The sequence below is a fragment of the Kogia breviceps genome, chromosome 1 (assembly GCF_026419965.1).
Source record: "Kogia breviceps isolate mKogBre1 chromosome 1, mKogBre1 haplotype 1, whole genome shotgun sequence".
Taxonomy (NCBI): domain Eukaryota; kingdom Metazoa; phylum Chordata; class Mammalia; order Artiodactyla; family Physeteridae; genus Kogia; species Kogia breviceps.
Window position 1 is genome coordinate 147,357,483 of NC_081310.1, and position 20,071 is coordinate 147,377,553.

The following is a 20,071-nucleotide window of genomic DNA, read 5'->3' on the forward strand; positions in this document are numbered from 1 at the left end:
ATAAAAAAAGAAAATGTTAGGTAGTGATAAAAACTCTGATATAAATGAAGTAGGGTTATATGATAGAAAGTGCCTGGGGCTACTTTAGATTCAGGGGTCATTTCTGAGGAGGTGACATTTTAGATGAGCACTGAATGACAAGAAGGAGTGAGTCATACCAAGATCTTGGAACAAAGCCTTCCAGGTAGAGAGAAGGGGTAACACAGAAATCCTAGGGCCTGCAGAACAAGCCTGGAGAGTCCAAGAAACAGAAACACAGCCAGCGTGGCTGGAGTTGAATGTCAGAGGTGGGAGGCTACAGAGGGAGGCAGGGAGCCTTACACATCAGGGCAAGAAGTTGGGAATCAATCCAAATGGGAAGTCCTGCGGGGTGAGGGGCCTAACAGGGCAGAAGTTATTTTTAAAAGCTACTCTGGTTTCTGTGATGAGAAATCGCCTGTAGGAGACAAGGGTGGAAGAAGGTTAATCGGCCTTAGTACGAATTTCAAACAGGATAGGAGAGTGGCTGAGAGAGGAGGGTGGCAGGGAAGACGGAGAAGAGGGGGTGGAGGGGTCAGAAGCGCTTGCTGAGGCAGTGGAAGGCCCCAGCACACTGGGTAAGCAGTTGGAGGGAAAAGCTTGGTCTTTGTAGTTTCCACAGAGCTTCGACAAGAGCCTGGCGTTTTGTGGGTGACTGATAACTATTTGTTGGACCGAACTGATGCTTAGTGTTTGCTGTATTGGATCTGTTTGCCTGTTAGAAGGCTCAAGATGTATACCAGGAGACCTCAGGCAAACAGGAGTGATATAGCATTGGTGCTCCCCAGGCTTCACTGGGGTCAACTAATAAATTTAATGATCCCCAAAGATTAAAACTGAAGAAGTCGAATATGAACTAGGTCCAATTAAAGCCATTTAACTTTTGTGAGCCTTTTCAGTAATATGGAGATCAAAACATCTCTCCTGGAGAGCTGTTTTGAAGCAGAGAGGTGATGTATGTATAAAAATCCCATCCGTTGCCTTACGGGGGGAAGAAATTCAACGAAGGGAAGCTATCATCAAATGGAACATACCCTGGGGCCTCACTGGCCTCCTAAGACAGCACCCACCCTGTATTGTCCGTGACATCAATAAGATGCCCAGGTGAAGGCAGGAAATATGGAATGACAGAGTAAGGACCTCCAAAAATCTGTTCCTCCATAAAAGCATCAATAGTGGCAAAAAAAATTGTGAAAATCAACATTTTCATAACTCTGGAAATTAGCCAAAGGCTTGTAATACTCTGAGGAGGATTTATTCAAGAAAAAAACACTTAAATTTGGTAAAATCAGAGTCCTATGGAATTTTAACTTGCCCTATTCTCATCTCCCTCTTCTGAGTTCCACAGTAGCCTTAAAAGCAGCAGCTTTCCCCCAAAAGTAGCTGTGAAGGCCAGCAGCCTAGCAATCACTGGAGGAGGCAGACGGGTTGGAGCACCTCAAAAGCCACATCTCCAGAGAACCAGTATGACTTGCCCTGTCCAGCAGCATTCTGGTAAAGCCCCATTCACAGGGCTTGATTATTTCTTTTGACTGGACTCAGAGCTTCTCCGTGGGAAAAGCCCTAGCTCCAGGACATTTGTTGAAAAAAACTCATAGTTGTCTGGGGTAACAATACCAGTTGGGGAAAAGAAGAGCCTGGCCAAAAAGCTCAAAGGGAGGATCTAAGGGATGAGATGTTTATAGGCAGACTTTGAAAACCTCTGACATATTCCTGGGGATGTAGAAGGATGCACTCATGTGAGGGGTTGTGTGCATGCCAAGGAAAGACCTGAGAAAGCCCTGGCTAACTTTGAGGCCATGCTGAAGCAGGAAATGAAAGCAAAGGCAGAATTATAAACTGCTGGAGTGCTAAAGGTAATCCCCCAAAACACACATGGAGCCCCTCGGCAAAGGATGGGAGACATTGGTTTAAAGAAATCTCTGTCCAATTGTTAGCTGATCACTGAGCTAACTGAGCAGAGACTTCAGTAGCCACACATGATGGGGTAATATAGACTATTCAGAATTATTCCAGGAAATTCACTAAACAAACAGGAACAACAACAACACACAGCAACATCAGAAGGGAGGTGATCTGATTTCTAGAGTTGCCACATTACATTATTTAAATGCTCAGCTTTCAACAAAAGGTAGTTCTTTGAAAAGATTGATGAAATTGACTAACCTTTAGCTAGACTAGCTAGTTTCACCAAGAAAAAAAAGAAAAAGAAAATACAAGTTACTAAAATTAGGTATGAAAGGAGCAAAATCACAACTGATATTACAGAAATTTTAAAAAACATAAGAGAAACTATAAACAACTATATGCCAACAACTTAGATAAGCTAGATGAAATGGACAAATTCCTAGAAAGACACAAACCACTAAAACTGACTCATAATGAAATAGAAAACCTGAATAGACCTATAACAAGTAAAGAAGTCGAATCAGTAATTTTGAAACTTCGCAGAAAGAAAAGTTCAGGCCCAAATGGCTTTGCTGGTTAATTTTAATCAAACACTTATGGAAGAATTTTCACAAACTCTTCCTCAAAAATAGAAGAGAATACTTCTGATTCTAAGAGGTCAGTATTATCCTGACATCAGAATTAGACAAAGACATCATACAAAAAGAAAACTACAGACCAATACCTTTTATAAACATAGATGCAAAAATTCTCAAAAACATTACTAGCAAACTGAATCCAGCAACATATAAAAAGGAATTATACATGATGACTAACTGGAAATTATTCCAGGAATATAAGCTTGGTTTAACATTAAAAATTAACCAATGTAGTATACCACGCTAATATATAATAAAGGATGAAAAAATTGTGATCATCTCAATAGACACAGAAAAAGCATTTGACAAAATCCAACACCCTTTCATAATAAAAAACTCAATAAAATAGGAAAAGGACAGAACTTCCTCAGCCTGATAAAGGGTATCTACAAAAAACCCACTGCTAGCATCATGAAAGATTTTCCCTTAAGATCAGGAAAAGACAACACTAATGATGAAAAATCTGAGAGTGAAATTAAGAAAACACTCCCATTTACCACTGCAACAAAAAGAATAAAATATCTAGGAATAAACCTACCTAAGGAGACAAAAGACCTGTATGTAGAAAATTATAAGACACTGATGAAAGAAATTCAAGATGATACCAATAGATGGAGAGATATACCATGTTCCTGGATTGGAAGAATCAACATTGTGAAAATGACTATACTACCCAAAGCAATCTACAGATTCAATGCAATCCCTACCAAATTACCACTGGCATTTTTTACAGAACTAGAACAAAAAATTTCACAATTTGTATGGAAACACAAAAGACCCTGAATAGCCAAAGCAATCTTCAGAACAAAAAATGGAGCTGGAGGAATCAGGCTCCCTGACTTCAGACTATACTACACAGCTACAGTAATCAGGACAGTACGGTACTGGCAGAAAAACAGAAATATAGATCAATGGAACAGGATAGAAAGCCCAGAGATAAACCCACACACATATGGTCACCTTATCTTTGATAAAGGAGGCAAGAATATACAGTGGAGAAAAGACAGCCTCTTCAATAAGTGGTGCTGGGAAAACTGGACAGCTACATTTAAAAGTATGAAATTAGAACACTCCTTAACACCATACACAAAAATAAACTCAAAATGGGTTAAAGACCTAAATGTAAGGCCAGACACTATCAAACACGTAGAGGAAAACATAGGCAGAACACTCTATGACATAAATCACAGCAAGATCCTTTTTGACCCACCTCCCAGAGAAATGGAAATAAAACCAAAAATAAACAAACGGGACCTAATGAAACTTAAAAGTTTTGCACAGCAAAGGATACCATAAACAAGACGAAAAGACAACCCTCAGAATGGGAGAAAATAGTTGCAAATGAAGCAACTGACAAAGGATTAATCTCCAAAATTTACAAGCAACTCATGCAGCTCAATATCAAAAAATAAACAACCCAATCCAAAAATGGGCAGAAGATCTAAATAGACATTTCTCCAAAGAAGATATACAGATTGCCAACAAACACATGAAAGAATGCTCAACATCATTAATCATTAGAGAAATGCAAATCAAAACTACAATGAGATATCATCTCACACCGGTCAGAATGGCCATCATCAAAAAATCTACAAACAATATATGCTGGAGAGGGTGTGGAGAAAAGGGAACACTCTTGCACTGTTGGTGGGAATGTAAATTGATACAGCCACTATGGAGAACAGTATGGAGCCTCCTTAAAAAACTACAAATAGAACTACCATATGACCCAGCAATCCCACTACTGGGCATATACCCTGAGAAAACCTTAATTCAAAAAGAGTCATGTACCACAATGCTCATTGCAGCTCTATTTACAATAGCCAGGACATGGAAGCAACCTAAGTGTCCATCAATAGATGAATGGATAAAGAAGATGTGGCACATATATACAATGGAATATTACTCAGTCATAAAAAGAAATGAAATTTAGTTATTTGTAGTGAGGTGGATGGACCCAGAGTCTGTCTTACAGAGTGAAGTAAGTCAGAAGGAGAAAAACAAATACCGTATGTTAACACATATACATGGAATCTAAGAAAAAAAATGTCATGAAGAGCCTAGGGGTAGGACGGGAATAAAACACAGACCTACTAGAGCATGGACTTGAGGATATGGGGAGGGGGGAAGGGTAAGCTGTGACAAAGTGAGAGAGTGGCATGGACATATATACACTACCAAACATAGGGTGGATAGCTAGTGGGAAGCAGCCACACGGAACAGGGAGATCAGCTCGGTGGTTTGTGACCACCTAGAGGGGTGGGATAGGGAGGGTGGGAGGGAGGGATACGCAAGAGGGAAGAGATATGGGAACACATGTATATGTATAACTGATTCACTTTGTTGTAAAGCAGAAACTAACACACCATTGTAAAGCAATTATACTCCAGTAAAGATGTTTAAAAAAAAAAAGATCAGGAAAAGACAATGTCTTTTCCCATGAATTCTATTTAACATCGTACAGGAGGCTCTAGTCACAGCAATCAGACAAGAAAAAGAAATAAAAGGCATCTAGATTGAAAAGAAAGAACTAAAACAGTTTCTATTTGCAGATGACATGATCGTATGATAGAAAATACTAAGGAAGCTACACACACACACACACACACACACATACACAGAGCTAATAAATGAGTTTAGTAAGGGTATAAGATATAAAATTGACTTACAAAAATCAGTTGCATCTTTACAGAGTAGCAATGAATAATCTGAAAATTAAATTAAGAAAACAATTCCATATACAATAGCAAGAAAAATAATAAAATATTTACGAATAAATTTAACATAAAAGAGTAAAACTTGTACACTGAAATCTACAAAACATTACTGAAAGAAATTAAGTAGAAAGACACCTCATGTTCATGCACTGGAAGATTCAATATTCTTTAGATGACAATACTCTCCGAATTGATCTATAGAGTCAATGGTATCCATATCAAAAACCCAGCTGGCCTCTTGGCAGAAATTAACAAGCTGTCCCTAAAATTCATATGGAAATGCAAGGGAACTCAGAATAGGGGAAAAAAATCTTCAAAAAGAAGAACAATTTTGGAGGATGTGATGGTCAGTTTTAAGTGTCAACTTGGCAAGGTATAGTTCCCAGTTATTCAAACACTAGTCTCGGTGTTGCTGTGAAGGTACTTGGTAGATGTGATTAACATCTACAGTCAGCTGACTAACTGTAGGAAATCATCCTCTATAAATGAGTGAGCTTGAGCCAATCAGTTGAAAGGCCTTTAGCACAGAAGTAAGGCTTCCTTGATGAAGAGGAAATTATATCTATGGATTGCAGCATGAGTATCTGGTGAGGAGAGTTTAGCCGGCTCCTTCTGACACCCTACCCTATGGATTTCAGATCTGGCTAGCTAGCCCACACAATCACATAAGCCAACTCCTTGTAATAAATCTCTGGCTCTGTTTTTCCAGTGGAACACTGACTGAAAGAGAGGACTCACATTTCCTGATTTCAAAACTTACTGCAAAACTGCAGTAATCAAGACTGTGCGGAACTGGCATAAAGAATACTGACATTGATCAATGGAGTAGAATTGAGAGTCCAGAAATAAACACATACATTTATGGTCAATGGTTCTTAACAGCGTGCCAAGACAATTCAATAGGTAAGGAATAGTCTTTTCCACAAATGGTGTTGAGAAGACTGGATTTCCATGTGCAAAAGAATGAATCTGGATTCCTACCTCATACCATAGACAAAATTTAACTCAAAATGACCCAAAAACCTAAATATAAGAACTAAAACTATAAAAGTAAGAAGAAAAGTTAGGAATAAATATTTGCGCTCTTGTATCAGGCAATGGTTTCTCAAAAGCACAAGCAATAAAATAAAAATAATAAATTGAACTTCATCAAAATTTAAAACTTTTTTGTTTCAAAGAACACTATTAAGAAAATGAAAAGACATCCATAGAGTGGGAGAAAATACTGGCAAGTCATATATCTAATAAGGGTACAGTATCCAAAATACTGTAAAATAAAATAAAAATAAAAATAAAAAGGCAAAAAACTCAATTTAAAAATGGGCAAAGAATTTGAACAGCCATTTCTCCAAAGAAGACATACAAATGGCTAATGAGCACATGAAAAGATGTTCAACATCATTAGGCATTAGAAAAATGCAAATCAAAATCACAATGAAAAAAAAATAACAACTGCACACCCACTAGGATGGTTATAATAATTAAAAATAAATAGAAGTAAAATAGGAGAAATTGGAACCTTCATACTTTCTTTGTAGAAGTATAAAATGGTACAGCCCTTTGGAAAAGAGTTTTGCAGTTCCTCGCAAAGTTAAACATAGAAATACCATATAACCCTGGAATTCCACTCCTAGGTACACATTCAAGAGAACAGAAAACACACACCCCACAAAAACTTGTACATGAACATTGCAGCATTATTCAGAATAGGCAAAAAGTGGCAGTAACCCAAAAGTCCACCAATAGATGAATGGACAAACAAAACATGGAATACAATGGAACATTATTCAGCCATAAAAAAGGATGAAGTACCAACGCATGCAATAATGTGGATGAACCCTGAAACCAGTATGCTAGATAACAGAAGCCAGACACAAAAGGACAAATATTGTATGATTCTACTTATATGAAATATCTAGACCAGGTAAATTCATAGAGACAGAAAGCAGACTAAAGGTTATCAGGGACTGGGAGGAGATTCTTCATGAGATGGTGAAAATATTCTAAAATAAGATAGTAGTGGAGGTTACACCACACTGTGAATATATTAGAAACACTAATTTTACACTTTAAAATCGTGAATTTTATGGCATGTGAACTATATCTCAGTAAAATTGTTATTAAAAAAAAAAGAAAAAGAAGAAGACGGCCCCTGTCCTGGGCCCACATACAAAAAGTACATAGAAAATAAATTGCATAAGCGTAGAGTACACATGGGACTCTCTGCCTCTTGGGATCTGGCACTTAGAGCTGGCACAGTGATCCAAGCCTTAAACATCCATTCCTGTGACCCACTAACAATGTTCTGGTCCTAGGGATCACTTCTCTAACATCTCTTACCCTATGTCCTTGAAACAGAAGACAACCACGATTGTATACTGTGAAGGTTTGTGAGTTGTATCACTGCCAGTGGAAGTGATGGACACTGCTTGGAGAGCAGGAAGGATTGCAGTGGCAAAAGCACTTCAGGTCACCTTATCTTTGATAAAAGAGGCAAGAATATAAAGTGGAGAAAAGACAGCCTCTTCAATAAGTGGTGCTGGGAAAACTGGACAGCTACATGTAAAAGTATGAAATTAGAACACTCCCTAACACCATACACAAAAATAAACTCAAAATGGGTTAAAGACCTAAATGTAAGGCCAGACACTATCAAACTCGTAGAGGAAAACATAGGCAGAACACTCTATGACATAAATCACAGCAAGATCCTTTTTGACCCACCTCCTAGAGAAATGGAAATATAACCAAAAATAAACAAACGGGACCTAATGAAACTTAAAAGTTTTGCACAGCAAAGGATACCATAAACAAGACAAAAAGACAACCCTCAGAATGGGAGAAAATAGTTGCAAATGAAGCAACTGACAAAGGATTAATCTCCAAAATTTACAAGCAACTCATGCAGCTCAATATCAAAAAATAAACAACCCAATCCAAAAATGGGCAGAAGACCTAAATAGACATTTCTCCAAAGAAGATATACAGATTGCCAACAAACACATGAAAGAATGCTCAACATCATTAATCATTAGAGAAATGCAAATCAAAACTACAATGAGATATCATCTCACACCGGTCAGAATGGCCATCATCAAAAAATCTACAAACAATAAATGCTGGAGAGGGTGTGGAGAAAAGGAACACTCTTGCACTGTTGGTGGGAATATAAATTGATACAGCTGCTATGGAGAACAGTATGGAGGCTCCTTAAAAAACTACAAATAGAACTACCATATGACCCAGCAATCCCACTACTGGGCATATACCCTGAGAAAACCATAATTCAAAAAGAGTCATGTATCAAAATGTTCACTGCAGCTTTATTTACAATAGCCAGGACACAGAAGCAAACTAAGTGTCCATTGACAGATGAATAGATAAAGAAGATGTGGCACATACATACAATGGAATACTACTCAGTCATAAAAAGAAATGAAATTTAGTTATTTGTAGTGAGGTGGATGGACCTAGAGTCTGTCATACAGAGTGAAGTAAGTCAGAAGGAGAAAAACAAATACCATATGCTAACACATATATATGGAATCTAAGAAAAAAAAATGTCATGAAGAGCTTAGGGGTAGGACGGGAATAAAACACAGACCTACTAGAGCATGGACTTGAGGATATGGGGAGGGGGGAAGGGTAAGCTGGGACAAAGTGAGACAGTGGCATGGACATATATACACTACCAAACGTAGGGTGGATAGGTAGTGGGAAGCGGCCGCATGGCACAGGGAGATCAGCTCGGTGGTTTGTGACCACCTAGAGGGGTGGGACAGGGAGGGTGGGAGGGAGGGAGTTGCAAGAGGGAAGAGATATGGGAACATATGTATATGTATAACTGATACACTTTGTTATAAAGCAGAAACTAACACACACCATTGTAAAGCAATTATACTCCAATAAAGATGTTAAAAAAATAGTAGCTTAAACAAGAAAAAAAGAAAAAAAAAAGCACTTCAGTAAGAGAAAAGATAAATTAATTAATCAACTTGTCAAATTCTTCTTCCCAGTCTGAATGCAACAGTTTCTTGCACAACAATCATTCCCAGTATAACCGAGCATCCATTTTCCTGTTTTTCTTTGTATTCCAATAAGTGCTTCTGAAAGTTCTCACAAATGAGAGTATATTTGCAACAGTTTCACATGGCTGAGAAAAATTTTGTAATATTACATTATGAGTCAAATTGTGTGCCCTTAAATTCACATGTTGAAGTCATAATCCCCAACAGCTCAGAATGTGATTTTATTTGGAAACAGGGTAACCTGATTACAGAGGTAATCTGTCACCCCTGTAATCATGCTTAAAAGGGGTCATTGGGATGGGTCCAAATACAATATGACTGGTGTCCTTATGGAAAGAGGAAATTTGGAGACACACACAGGGAGAATGCCATGCGAGTATCAAAGCAGAAAATGGGGTGATGCACCTACAAGCCAAAGAATGTCAAAAGAATACACACTATGCGAAAATCTTGTTTAGAACAACATTAGGTATTCATTTTGCTGAAATGAAGGCGATAAAAAAAGTTTTAATGGAACTAATATATAACAATCTATGAATTACATATAATATCTCTGGCCCCATTTACAGAATATCCAGACATGAAGAATGATTAGTCATTTTTGATAGTACCTGGCTTCCAGTCATATACAAACCATAATTTTGCATGTATTTTTAACTTTTGTGATTATGAAGGTATATGTGTCAATGTGGGAGGACAGAACATATTTCACTGAGCAGTTTGCTAGCTTGATTTACAACATTTAAATATGTAGATGTGTGGTATGTGGGCCTCCACGTGTGCTCAGGGCCCAGGTACGATAATTGTTAAGAGGTGGGCAGGACCCAGCAATGACAGAAGAAAGCTAGCCTGCAGCTATGAACAGAAGCCAAACCAACAGCTCTAACTTGCTCCTACTACAAACTAAAATGCCATCCTGGAAGCTTCATGTGAGGACCTGATGCAGTCCCTAGAGGGAGTGGCGAGTGCCCCACATGCTTTGCCTTCCTGGGCCATAGTCCTCAGGGTCCTACAAACCCATCCCAGTGCAGGGGCATATAGCCCTGTGGCCTCAGTGGGCACTCAGGTCTCACCAGGTTTCATACACTTAATATATTTCACTGTTCCAAATGTCAGCGTGCGTCATGAACTTGCATTTGGTTTCCTTGCAGTAACTCTTGCAGTGCCAACTTCAAGCAAAGAGGGCAATCTTATAACTGCACTTCACTCCTGCGCTGGGAAAGGACTGTGCAGTTTGACAAAAGGCTTTCGGAGCACTCCTCAATGCGGTGATATTCCCCATGGCTATTATTTTGTTACGTCCTGCCTGTCCCCTTGTAGGGAGGTTTGGCTGCTTGTTGAGGGCTATGAGGATAGAGAAGGGAACTAGCATTCCATTTGGGAGTAAGTCTTAGGAAGAAAGGAACTCTTAGATAAGATAGGGTAAGTGGTGGCAGCTGAGAAAGGAGAAAAAAAGCAGGATACATTGCCAGTTTCTAAGGGAATGAGAGAAAAGGGTATCAAAATGCCAAAGTGAGGATAAAGATGGAGCTACAGAAGGCCCTGTAGGATTTCCAACTTTGATTGTATTTTTTTTGCAGCTCCCTCCAAGCAAACATGGCAACTGTACATTTCATGCTATTGCCAATTAACATGATGGATAAATGGACAGCTAACATAAAACAGAGTGCCTGACATCAAAGGATACTTTTAGCTACGGTTGAGCATCCTTAAGGAACTTCAATACCCTTTCCATAGATAGCAGCTCAGAAAAGCAGAATACTATCTTTGTATGAAATTTAAAACCATGAAAGATAGACTGGGTTCATCAGAAAGGTAGCAGCAAAGAAAGAATGAAAACTTCAAGTAAGGACATAAAAGGATTTTAAAATAATTTTGATATTAAAAAAGGAACTCTGATGCAAATACAACAGGTAGAAAGTCAACAGCCCAGTGCTTAATAGCAAAGGCAGATTAGTGAACCACATTAATCAACCTAGGATACAGATTATCAACAACATTTGAAACTCAGATTAACAGGAACAAATAATGTACCAGAGTGGGAAGCACTTTTATAGCCAGTAACAAAAGTTTTCATCTTTGCTTAAATAAGACTTCAAAAGGATTCCACATATCAACCAATAAGTGAGTTCATCAAAAAAAAAAAAAAAAAGATTAACTTTAAGAAATGCAAGGCAGGGCTTCCCTGGTGGAGCAGTGGTTAGGAGTCTGCCTGCTGATTCAGGGGACACGGGTTCGTGCCCTGGTCCGGGAAGATCCCACATGCCGCGGAGCAACTGGGCCCTTGTGCCGCTACTACTGAGCTTGCACTCTGGAGCCTGCGAGCCACAACTACTGAGCCCACGTGCCACAACTACTGAAGCCCACGAACCTAGAGCCCGTGCTCCGCAACAAGAGAAGCCACCGTAATGAGAGGACTGTGCACCGCAACGAAGAGTAGCCCCCGCTCGCCGCAACTAAAAAGAAAGCCCGCGCACAGCAACGAAGACCCAACGCAGCCAAAAATAAATAAATAAATAAATAATTTTTTTTTTTTTTTAAAGAAAGAAATGCAAGGCACAGTGACCACACTTCTGATCTGTTTTAAGATGAATCAGCATTTTCTACCTGAGCAAGTAGAATGCAGTTAGCACTTGGGTGATTTTAAAGACTCTTTAACAGTTGCCTTTAATTGGCTGATGAAATAGCAGAACAGTGTGGCTGAAAGCCAATGTTTATTTTTACCCATTACCTGTTTTATTAATGGGATTGTGGGCCACTGGGCCTCCAGGAACACACAAATATATTAAAATATCCCACACTGTAATTAAGAGGCACAGAGAGGATTAGAGCAAATTAAGCGGCTGTTGTACTTGCCATTGGTTTAGTCAAGGCCAGGCATTTTGATGCTCTCATGGCAGAACCCAGCAAGTTTTACTTCAGAAATCTACAAAATATGGAATATATTTTCTTGCAGAGCAAGGGTTTTAATAAATGGGTCTCCCCCCCCAAATAAAAATTATACATAAAGAAAAATATCCCAAGTGAATGCTCCTACAATGAAAGAAGAGATTCCCTTAGCCAGAAAAGGAAAAAGGTATCAATAATAGTGTCAGTTAAAGAAACTGGATCTTGAGACTCTATTAATATGGGACTCAAAATGAATCAAACTTCCATGTAACTCTCATCCAGACACAGGGCTTTCTTCTCCTAGGTGAGTCAGAACTTCTGCCTGAGTTTTTTAAAGGGAATGAAAATAAGGTGATCGATCACCCAACAGATGACCTGTTCAATAACTAAAGCAGCAGAAATATTTGCAGAAACGGAGAACAGATCCTTTTAAGCAAAGACTAGAGTATAGGTTCCTAAGCCAGCACTGTTTCATTTTTTTGGTTTGATTTTACCAACTCCATTGTAACTAAATGTTAGCTTAATTTTAAAATAGTACATGTAAGTAGATTTTTTGCTTTGATTGCTCAGAATCAACATTACCATGCTTGAGATTACTGCCAGTGCTGGTCTCCTATGAATCTTCATATCAAAGAAAAAGCAAAATGGAATGAGGGCAGGGCAAAGTGGAATGAAATCTGGAAACACAGTATTTTGACCCAAGCAGAGGACAACATTGCCTTTGCCCTAGCAACTCTGGAAAAGCGCTTAAAAAAGACAAGAAAGAAGATATAAGTACTTACGAGGACCCTGGACTTGCAGTGGGAGGGGGGCCTGAAGAAATGAAAGAAAAACAAAAGAAACAGTCAGTCTGGGTTATTGGAGGGTGAACATCAGTACAGTCAAACCATTACGGACTAAAGTTCTCAGCCACCCCGAGGTGATATTTATTTTTCTGGAATTTATTATTTTGCTCCAGCTCCCCCAACCACCTCTATGAAAAAACATCCCAGTGAGACTGTGTCTATATCCCACAGTTCAGAGCCTGAAAAATGCTAAGACAAGGGCTAAAAAATGAGTCAGAGTAGGCATCCTCACGAGATGCAGCGAGTTTCAGTGGGAGGCTGAATGAGTACGAGGACATCGATTGCAACAGCAGGGAGGGGTCTCTGATGGCAGCTGGACAGCAAAGGGGCCTGCGTGCTGGAAATCTTCCCAACCTCTCTGGACAAGGAACATTCCTGCTGAGAAGAATTCACTGATATGCGGTGACTTAGAATTGGGGCTGAGGTCAGACCTATCTGGACTCTGCTCCTGCTCTGCAGGTTACTGGCTGCGTGACCCTGAGCACAGTACTTAACTGCTGGGCCTTGGTTTACTTATTTCTAAAATGGGTACAAGAGGACCAGCTTCTGTGTTGCTGGGCACACCCAGGACCTCCTCACCCCCATGGAGGCTGAGGGCCAAAGGCCATCCCCAGGAGGAAGCTGCTTACCGAACTTGACAAACAAGACTCCAGTGGTAGAAACCACCTTCTTGCCGTTCGTCGCCACGCACTGGAAGTAGCCCGTGTCTGTGGTGTCGAGGTTTCTAATCCGTAGCCGAGAGCCATAGTTGGTTGCCCGAAAGGAGATCCTCCGGGGCTCCTGGACCACAGGTGCATCATTTTTGAACCAGCGGATAGTGGGAGGCGGATTCCCAGAGACTTTGCAGTGCAGTTCTGCCGTCTGCCCCAGGGACGTGGTGATATTATTCATCGGTTCATCGAGGGTCAGGTAAGACTCTGTGCACAGGGAGAAGCAGGCAGGTGAGAGGGGCAGACTGCTGGAGAGTACCTCCAAGCAACCCAAACTCACTCTGTGTGCCCCAGACCACAGAGAGACTGAACAGGAGCGGCATGATGGAGACAGACAAGGGATGGTTGAAATCATCCCTTTACCGAGACCCTGTGACTACTAAACAATCACCCCTAGAGTCTGCTGCTTGGAAGGAAATTTGTTACTAACCATGGTATAAAACCTAAAGTTTTCAAATGACTATGTGGTACCCATGGATAAATGTACTTTCTCGGCCAAGACAAGATGAGCTTTTGTGTTTCAGAGTATATATAAAAAAAAAAAAAAATACATGCTCCGTGTTACAAACTCAAACAAAACAGTGAAAAAGAAAAAGAAGTAAAATTTACCTCATCCCAAAATGACACCCCTCTTAACATTCTGGCAAAGACCCTACCAGTTTGTCTACTTTTGATAAGAGAGAAAGTATGAAAAACTGGAAAAATAGGAGCAATATATTTATATCCACATGGCCCAACGTTGGGAAGGATGCTGAAAATCTTCCTGTCAGTGATGATATAATAAGGGTTATGAAGGCCAGGTTGCTGGCAGACAAAGTGGTGAGGCAATGAAATTATTTCCATAATGCTACTCATGTCAACCGCAACACACTACAATATATTATTCTATGCATTCAATTTTTAATTGAGATATAATTTATATTCTATGAAATGTATCAGTCTTAATTACACAGCCCCACGAGTCTTGACAAATGCATGTACCCATGTAACCAATGCCCCTATCAAGACACAGAACAATAGAACATCATCAATATCCCAGAAAGTACCCCCAAGATCTTTACTAGTGAATCCCTGCTCCACCCCCTCTACCTGGCAAAACTGTGAGAGGATTAAAATTAAATCAGGCAAGGCGTGGGAAGCATTTAAACTAGTATATGGCAAAAAGTAAGCACTCAAAAATATTAATCAATGTTCTATTATTTTTATAATAATAACAACTTCTGTGTAATGCCTTTTACTCTGTCTCCTGTTATCCTCTAGTAACCCCGTGAGGTAGGAAAGGCACAGGAAGTATCATGATGCCCAGCTGCAGGGGAGATGTCTCAGAGATTAGCTGACTTGCCCTGTGGTCACACAGTAAGTTGTACATTGTGCCCAAAGCTTCTAGCACTAATGACTTTGGGTCCTCAGGCTCAGTCAAGCACCTAAACAAAGTCCAACTGAGCCAAGCTGGTTAGTACACTAGTAAGAACAGATAGACTCTAAGTCCTGCCATATGCTAGGGGCTTTACTTTAGTATTTACCTGCCCAATAACCCCACAAGGGAGGAGGAATTGTTATCATTGCTCAACAATGAGGAGACCTAGGAACAGAGAGGTTAAGTGATTTGCCCAAGGCCACACAGCTGAGCCAAGAGCTGGTTCAGCTCTCTCTGGCTCCAAAACCTAGCTCTTTCCACCCCATCAGATTGCTTTGGTAGCCTGAGTCATACTGAGGAGTGGAGATAGAATTCAAACTTCTTCCTTAAAGAAGAGCTGGGGTTTACACATATCCACACACCCACAGGGCTGTGATTTTGCCCTAACTCCAGCCAGGATTGTCTGGTTAATGGGTCTAACCTTTAGCTATGTGTTCTGGCTGGTGTTATGGTTTCCCTCCAGAAGCCAGGTACCTCACTGACCTGATATCCTCTGATAGGCCCTTCTCCTTGAGGCTACATCCTGTCTCCTGTCCTTTCTGTAGCATGGGTCCAGCTTTGAGTTGGAGGTGAAACAGGAGGGAAGGGGGCAGGGCACAACCTTTAAAAGAATGACATAGCCATAGGACATGACAAAAACTGGTTAGAAACAACTAGGTCCAAGATGGCAGAAGATTCGACTTCCAGTGGACCTTGAGCCTCAATATATGCTCATTGTAATATCTTAGCATCTAAATGACACACCCACCAGTGCCATGACAGTTCTGAGGCTAACCATAAAAGGCCAAAAAATGGGCGGTGGCCCAATTCCTGGAAATCCCTGCCCCTTCCCTGAAAATAGTTGGAATAATCCTCCCACTCATTAGCATATGAAATTACCCAGCCCATAAAAACTAACCACCCTATGTATCAGGTCCTCTCGCCTTCTGAGACGGCTCACACTCTGTCTGTGAAGTCTGTTTCTCTCTAAATAAATCCACTTCTCACCTATCACTTTGTCTCACTGAAGTCTTTCTGTGACAAGACATCAAGAACCTGAGCTTCATTAAGTCCTGGGACCAGGTGTGTGATCTCAATTAAAAAACTGTGGGTTTCAAGTACCAACCTGGGTTTGGCTTGGTTTGAGTCCTGGTGTGTGGGTTCAAGTCCCAATATGCGTTTAGGCTGGGTTTGAGTCCCAATCTGAGTTGCACGGTTTCAGAGGGGTCTCCAAAGTGGCAAAAGGTGCCATCACTCAGGTACTCCCATAGCCTGGCTCCCTCTCCCAGATTTCTATCTTCTTTAAATATCAAAGCCAGCCAACATCAACCACACTCCCCAGAGGCCCGGACGACAGTGTCTCATTGTGCATCTCAGGGGTTAACATACTGTTGAGTTTTAGTCAAGAAAACAAAAGTCAATTCTACTTTATTTCTTTGGTTCTTCCCTCATAGGAAGTTGCTACTGAAATCCCAGCAAGCTTTTTGGCCAAGCCCTCATAGTGTAAAATATAAAAGAATGAGCTGGAACTTTAAACTGTTTCTTTTGCCTCCAAACCCCAGTTACTTTGCATGATACTATAATCACAGACACACAGTTCTTCAAATTTTTTTCTTCTGGGAACATAAATTAGCCCAGAGACAGACAGTTCTGTAACTGGGTGGAGTATTTCAAGTATTCTCTGAAGGTGTACTCAAATTTATTGACTACAAATTAGTACGGGTTGATCCACCAGATGAAATCAACCCTCACAAACTCTGAAGCTAGAATATCTCAATTCATATCCTGGTTCTGCTACTTATCAGCTGTGTGACCTTGGGCAAGTTATTTAACCTCTCTGCGTCTCAAATTTTGTTACCTTTGAAATTAGTACAATAATTATATCTTCCTCATAGGGCTACTGTGAGGATTATATTAATTAATACATGGAAAGTACTTTGAATAGGGTCTGGCACAGAGCAAACAACATGTGAAAGTTTCTGCTATCCTATTAGCTATTTTTTTCTTTTCTTTTTCTCACAAATAACTTATGCCTAAAAATGGGGAATGATCGAACTGACTGGTTTCCTGGCCATGTCCAGTCCTGACTTTACAGAACAGATCTGAGGGATGAGGCCACCTGCCCAAGATCACATAATGAACACACTGCAGGAGAGAGTGGTTAATTTGTCCATGACGTTCTATATCATATCTACCTAAAACAAAAACAAGAGTTACGGGGCATCTTGAAATCAGTGTAATAGCTGGCTTAAGCAGTATGTTTCCAGGGAGAACAAAGGAAATGTAAACAAATCTTTGTGTCTACTGAACAAAGGAGGCTTGTCATAAACACAGGGAATTTGGTTCTAACTTTTTTTTTTTTTTTTTTTTTTGCGGTACACGGGCCTCTCCCGTTGCGGAGCACAGGCTCTGGATGCACAGGCTCAGCGGCCATGGCTCACGGGCCCAGCTGCTCTGCGGCATGTGGGATCTTCCCAGACCGGGGCACGAACCCGTGTCCCCTGCATCAGCAGGCGGGCTCTCAACCACTGCGCCACCAGGGAAGCCCCTGGAAATGACTTTTTAGATAATGACAACAAAGATATGATCTATGAAATAAATGATAAACTGGACTTTATTAAAATTAAAAATGTCTGTTCTGCAAAAGACAATATCAACAGAATGAGAAGACAAGCCACAGACTGGGAGAAAACATTTGCAAAAGACACATCTGATAAAGTACCAAAATATACAAAGAACTCTTAAAACTCAACCATAAGAAAGCAAACCCAATAAAAAAATGGGCCAGTACTTTAACAGATACCTCACCAAAGAAGAAAAATGGCAAACAGACATATGAAAAGATGTTCCACATCATATGTCATCAGGGAAACTCAAATTAAAACAATGAGTTACACTAAACACCCATTAGAATGATCAAAATCCAGAACATTAACATTACCAAATGCTGATGAAGACATGGAGCAACAGGAACTCTCTCTCATTGCTGGTAGGAATGCAAAATGTTACAGCTACTTTGGAAGATAGTTTGGCAGTTTCTTACAAAAATAAAAATACTCTTAACCATATGATCCAGCAATCTCACTCCTTGGTATTTACCCAAAGTAGTTGAAAACTTATGTCCACACAAAACCCTTCACATGGATGTTTGTAGCTTTATTCACAGTTGCCAAAAGCTGGAAGCAAACAAGCTGTCCTTCAGTAGGTAGATGGATAAACTGTAGTATATCTAGACTATGGAATATTATTCAGTGCTAAAAGAAAATGAGCTATCAAGCCATGAAAACACATAAAGGAACCATAAATACATTTTACTAAGTGAAAGAAGCCAATCTTAAAAGGCTATATATGGCATGATTCCAATTATAGGACATTCTGGAAAAAGTAAAACTTTAGACAGTAGAAATATCAATGGTTACCAGAGACTAGGGGGTGGGGGGGAATGAATGGGCAGAGCACAGAGGATTTTTAGGGCAGTGAAAATACTCTCTCTGATACTCTAATGGTGGATACATGTCATTATACATTTGTCTAAATCCATGGAATGTACAACACAAGAGTGAGCTATAATGTAAACTATGAACTTTCGGTGATTATGATGTGTCAAGGTAATTTCACCAGTTTTAACAGTTTTAACTCTGGTGGGGAATGTTGATAACGGGAGAGATTATGCATGTGAAAGGGCAGGGTGTATACAAAAAAATCTCTGTATCTTCCTTTCAATTTTGCTGTGAACCTAAAACTTCTCTAGAAGAAAATCTTTAAGGTTTCCCTGGTGGCGCAGTGGTTAAGAATCCATCTGCCAACGCAGGGGACATTGTTTCGAGCCCTGGTCCAGGAAGATCCCACATGCCGTGGAGCAACTAAGCCCGTGTGCCACAACTACTGAGCCTGTGCTCTAGAGCCCACGTGCCACAACTACTGAAGCCCACACACCTAGAGCCCGTGCTCTGCAACAAGAGAAGCCACCGCAATGAGAAGTCCGTGCACCACAACGAAGAGTATCCCCGCTCAACGCAGCTAAAAGAAAGCTCGCGTGCAGCAACGAAAACCTAATGTAGCCAAAAATAATTTTATTTACTTAATTAATTAATGTAAAAAACAGTAATTCTTAAAAAAAATCTTTAAAAAATTATTTGGGCTCCAGAGTCCTTGTTCCAGGACAGAATTTCTCAAACCCCTTAGTTTCAGAACCCCCTATACACTCTTTAAAATATTAGGACCCCCAAGAGAAAATTTTAAAATATTTGTTTACTAATTTATTTGAAAATAAAGGTAATCTCATTACTTGTTAACAAATATTATCATGACAAATAACTATATTCCCCCCTGCACCCCGATACACATGTGAATAGTGAGAAGAGTGGCATTCTTTTCTATTGTTATTGATCTATCATTTGGCTTAAGAGCAGACAACTGGCTCTCCTCTTTCTGCATTCAATCTTTTGAGATATGTTGTTTTGGTTGAAGTATACGAAGAAAATCTGGCTTCATACAGTTGGGAAAGAGAGGGGTATTTTTATAGCCTTCTCAGATAATTTAGGATAGTATTCTTTGATACTAAACCAAAATTTGACAAATGGTAGTTTCTTTCTTTTTTTGACATTTTAAAATTGAAGTATAGTTGATTTACAATGTTTCAGGTGTACAGCAAAGTGATTCAGTTATATATATATATTCTTTTTCAGTTTTTTCCATTATAGGCTATTATAAAATATTGAATATAGTATGCTGTGTTATACAGTAAGTCCTGTTGTTTATTTTATATACAGTAGTGTGTATATGTTAATCCCAAACTCCTAATTTATCCCTCTCCCCCTTCCCTTTTGGTAACCATAAGTTTGTGAGTCTATTTCTGTTTTGTAAATAAGTTCATTTGTATCATTTTTTTAGATTCCACATATAAGTGATATCATATATTT

General features: G+C 39.7%; 1 protein-coding gene across 2 annotated transcripts in view; it reads right to left on the bottom strand.

The window, feature by feature from the left end:
* The window catches only part of ROR1 (receptor tyrosine kinase like orphan receptor 1), a 400,273-nt gene that overhangs the window by 118,980 nt on the left and 261,222 nt on the right, over positions 1–20,071 (bottom strand). For both annotated transcript variants that reach the window (XM_067006696.1, XM_067006694.1), the window contains exons 3-4: positions 13,673–13,960; positions 12,981–13,011 (exon numbers count right to left, since the gene is read on the bottom strand). In XM_067006696.1, coding sequence (XP_066862797.1) covers positions 12,981–13,011; positions 13,673–13,960 — 319 coding nt within the window. The remainder of the gene's footprint in view (positions 1–12,980; positions 13,012–13,672; positions 13,961–20,071) is intronic.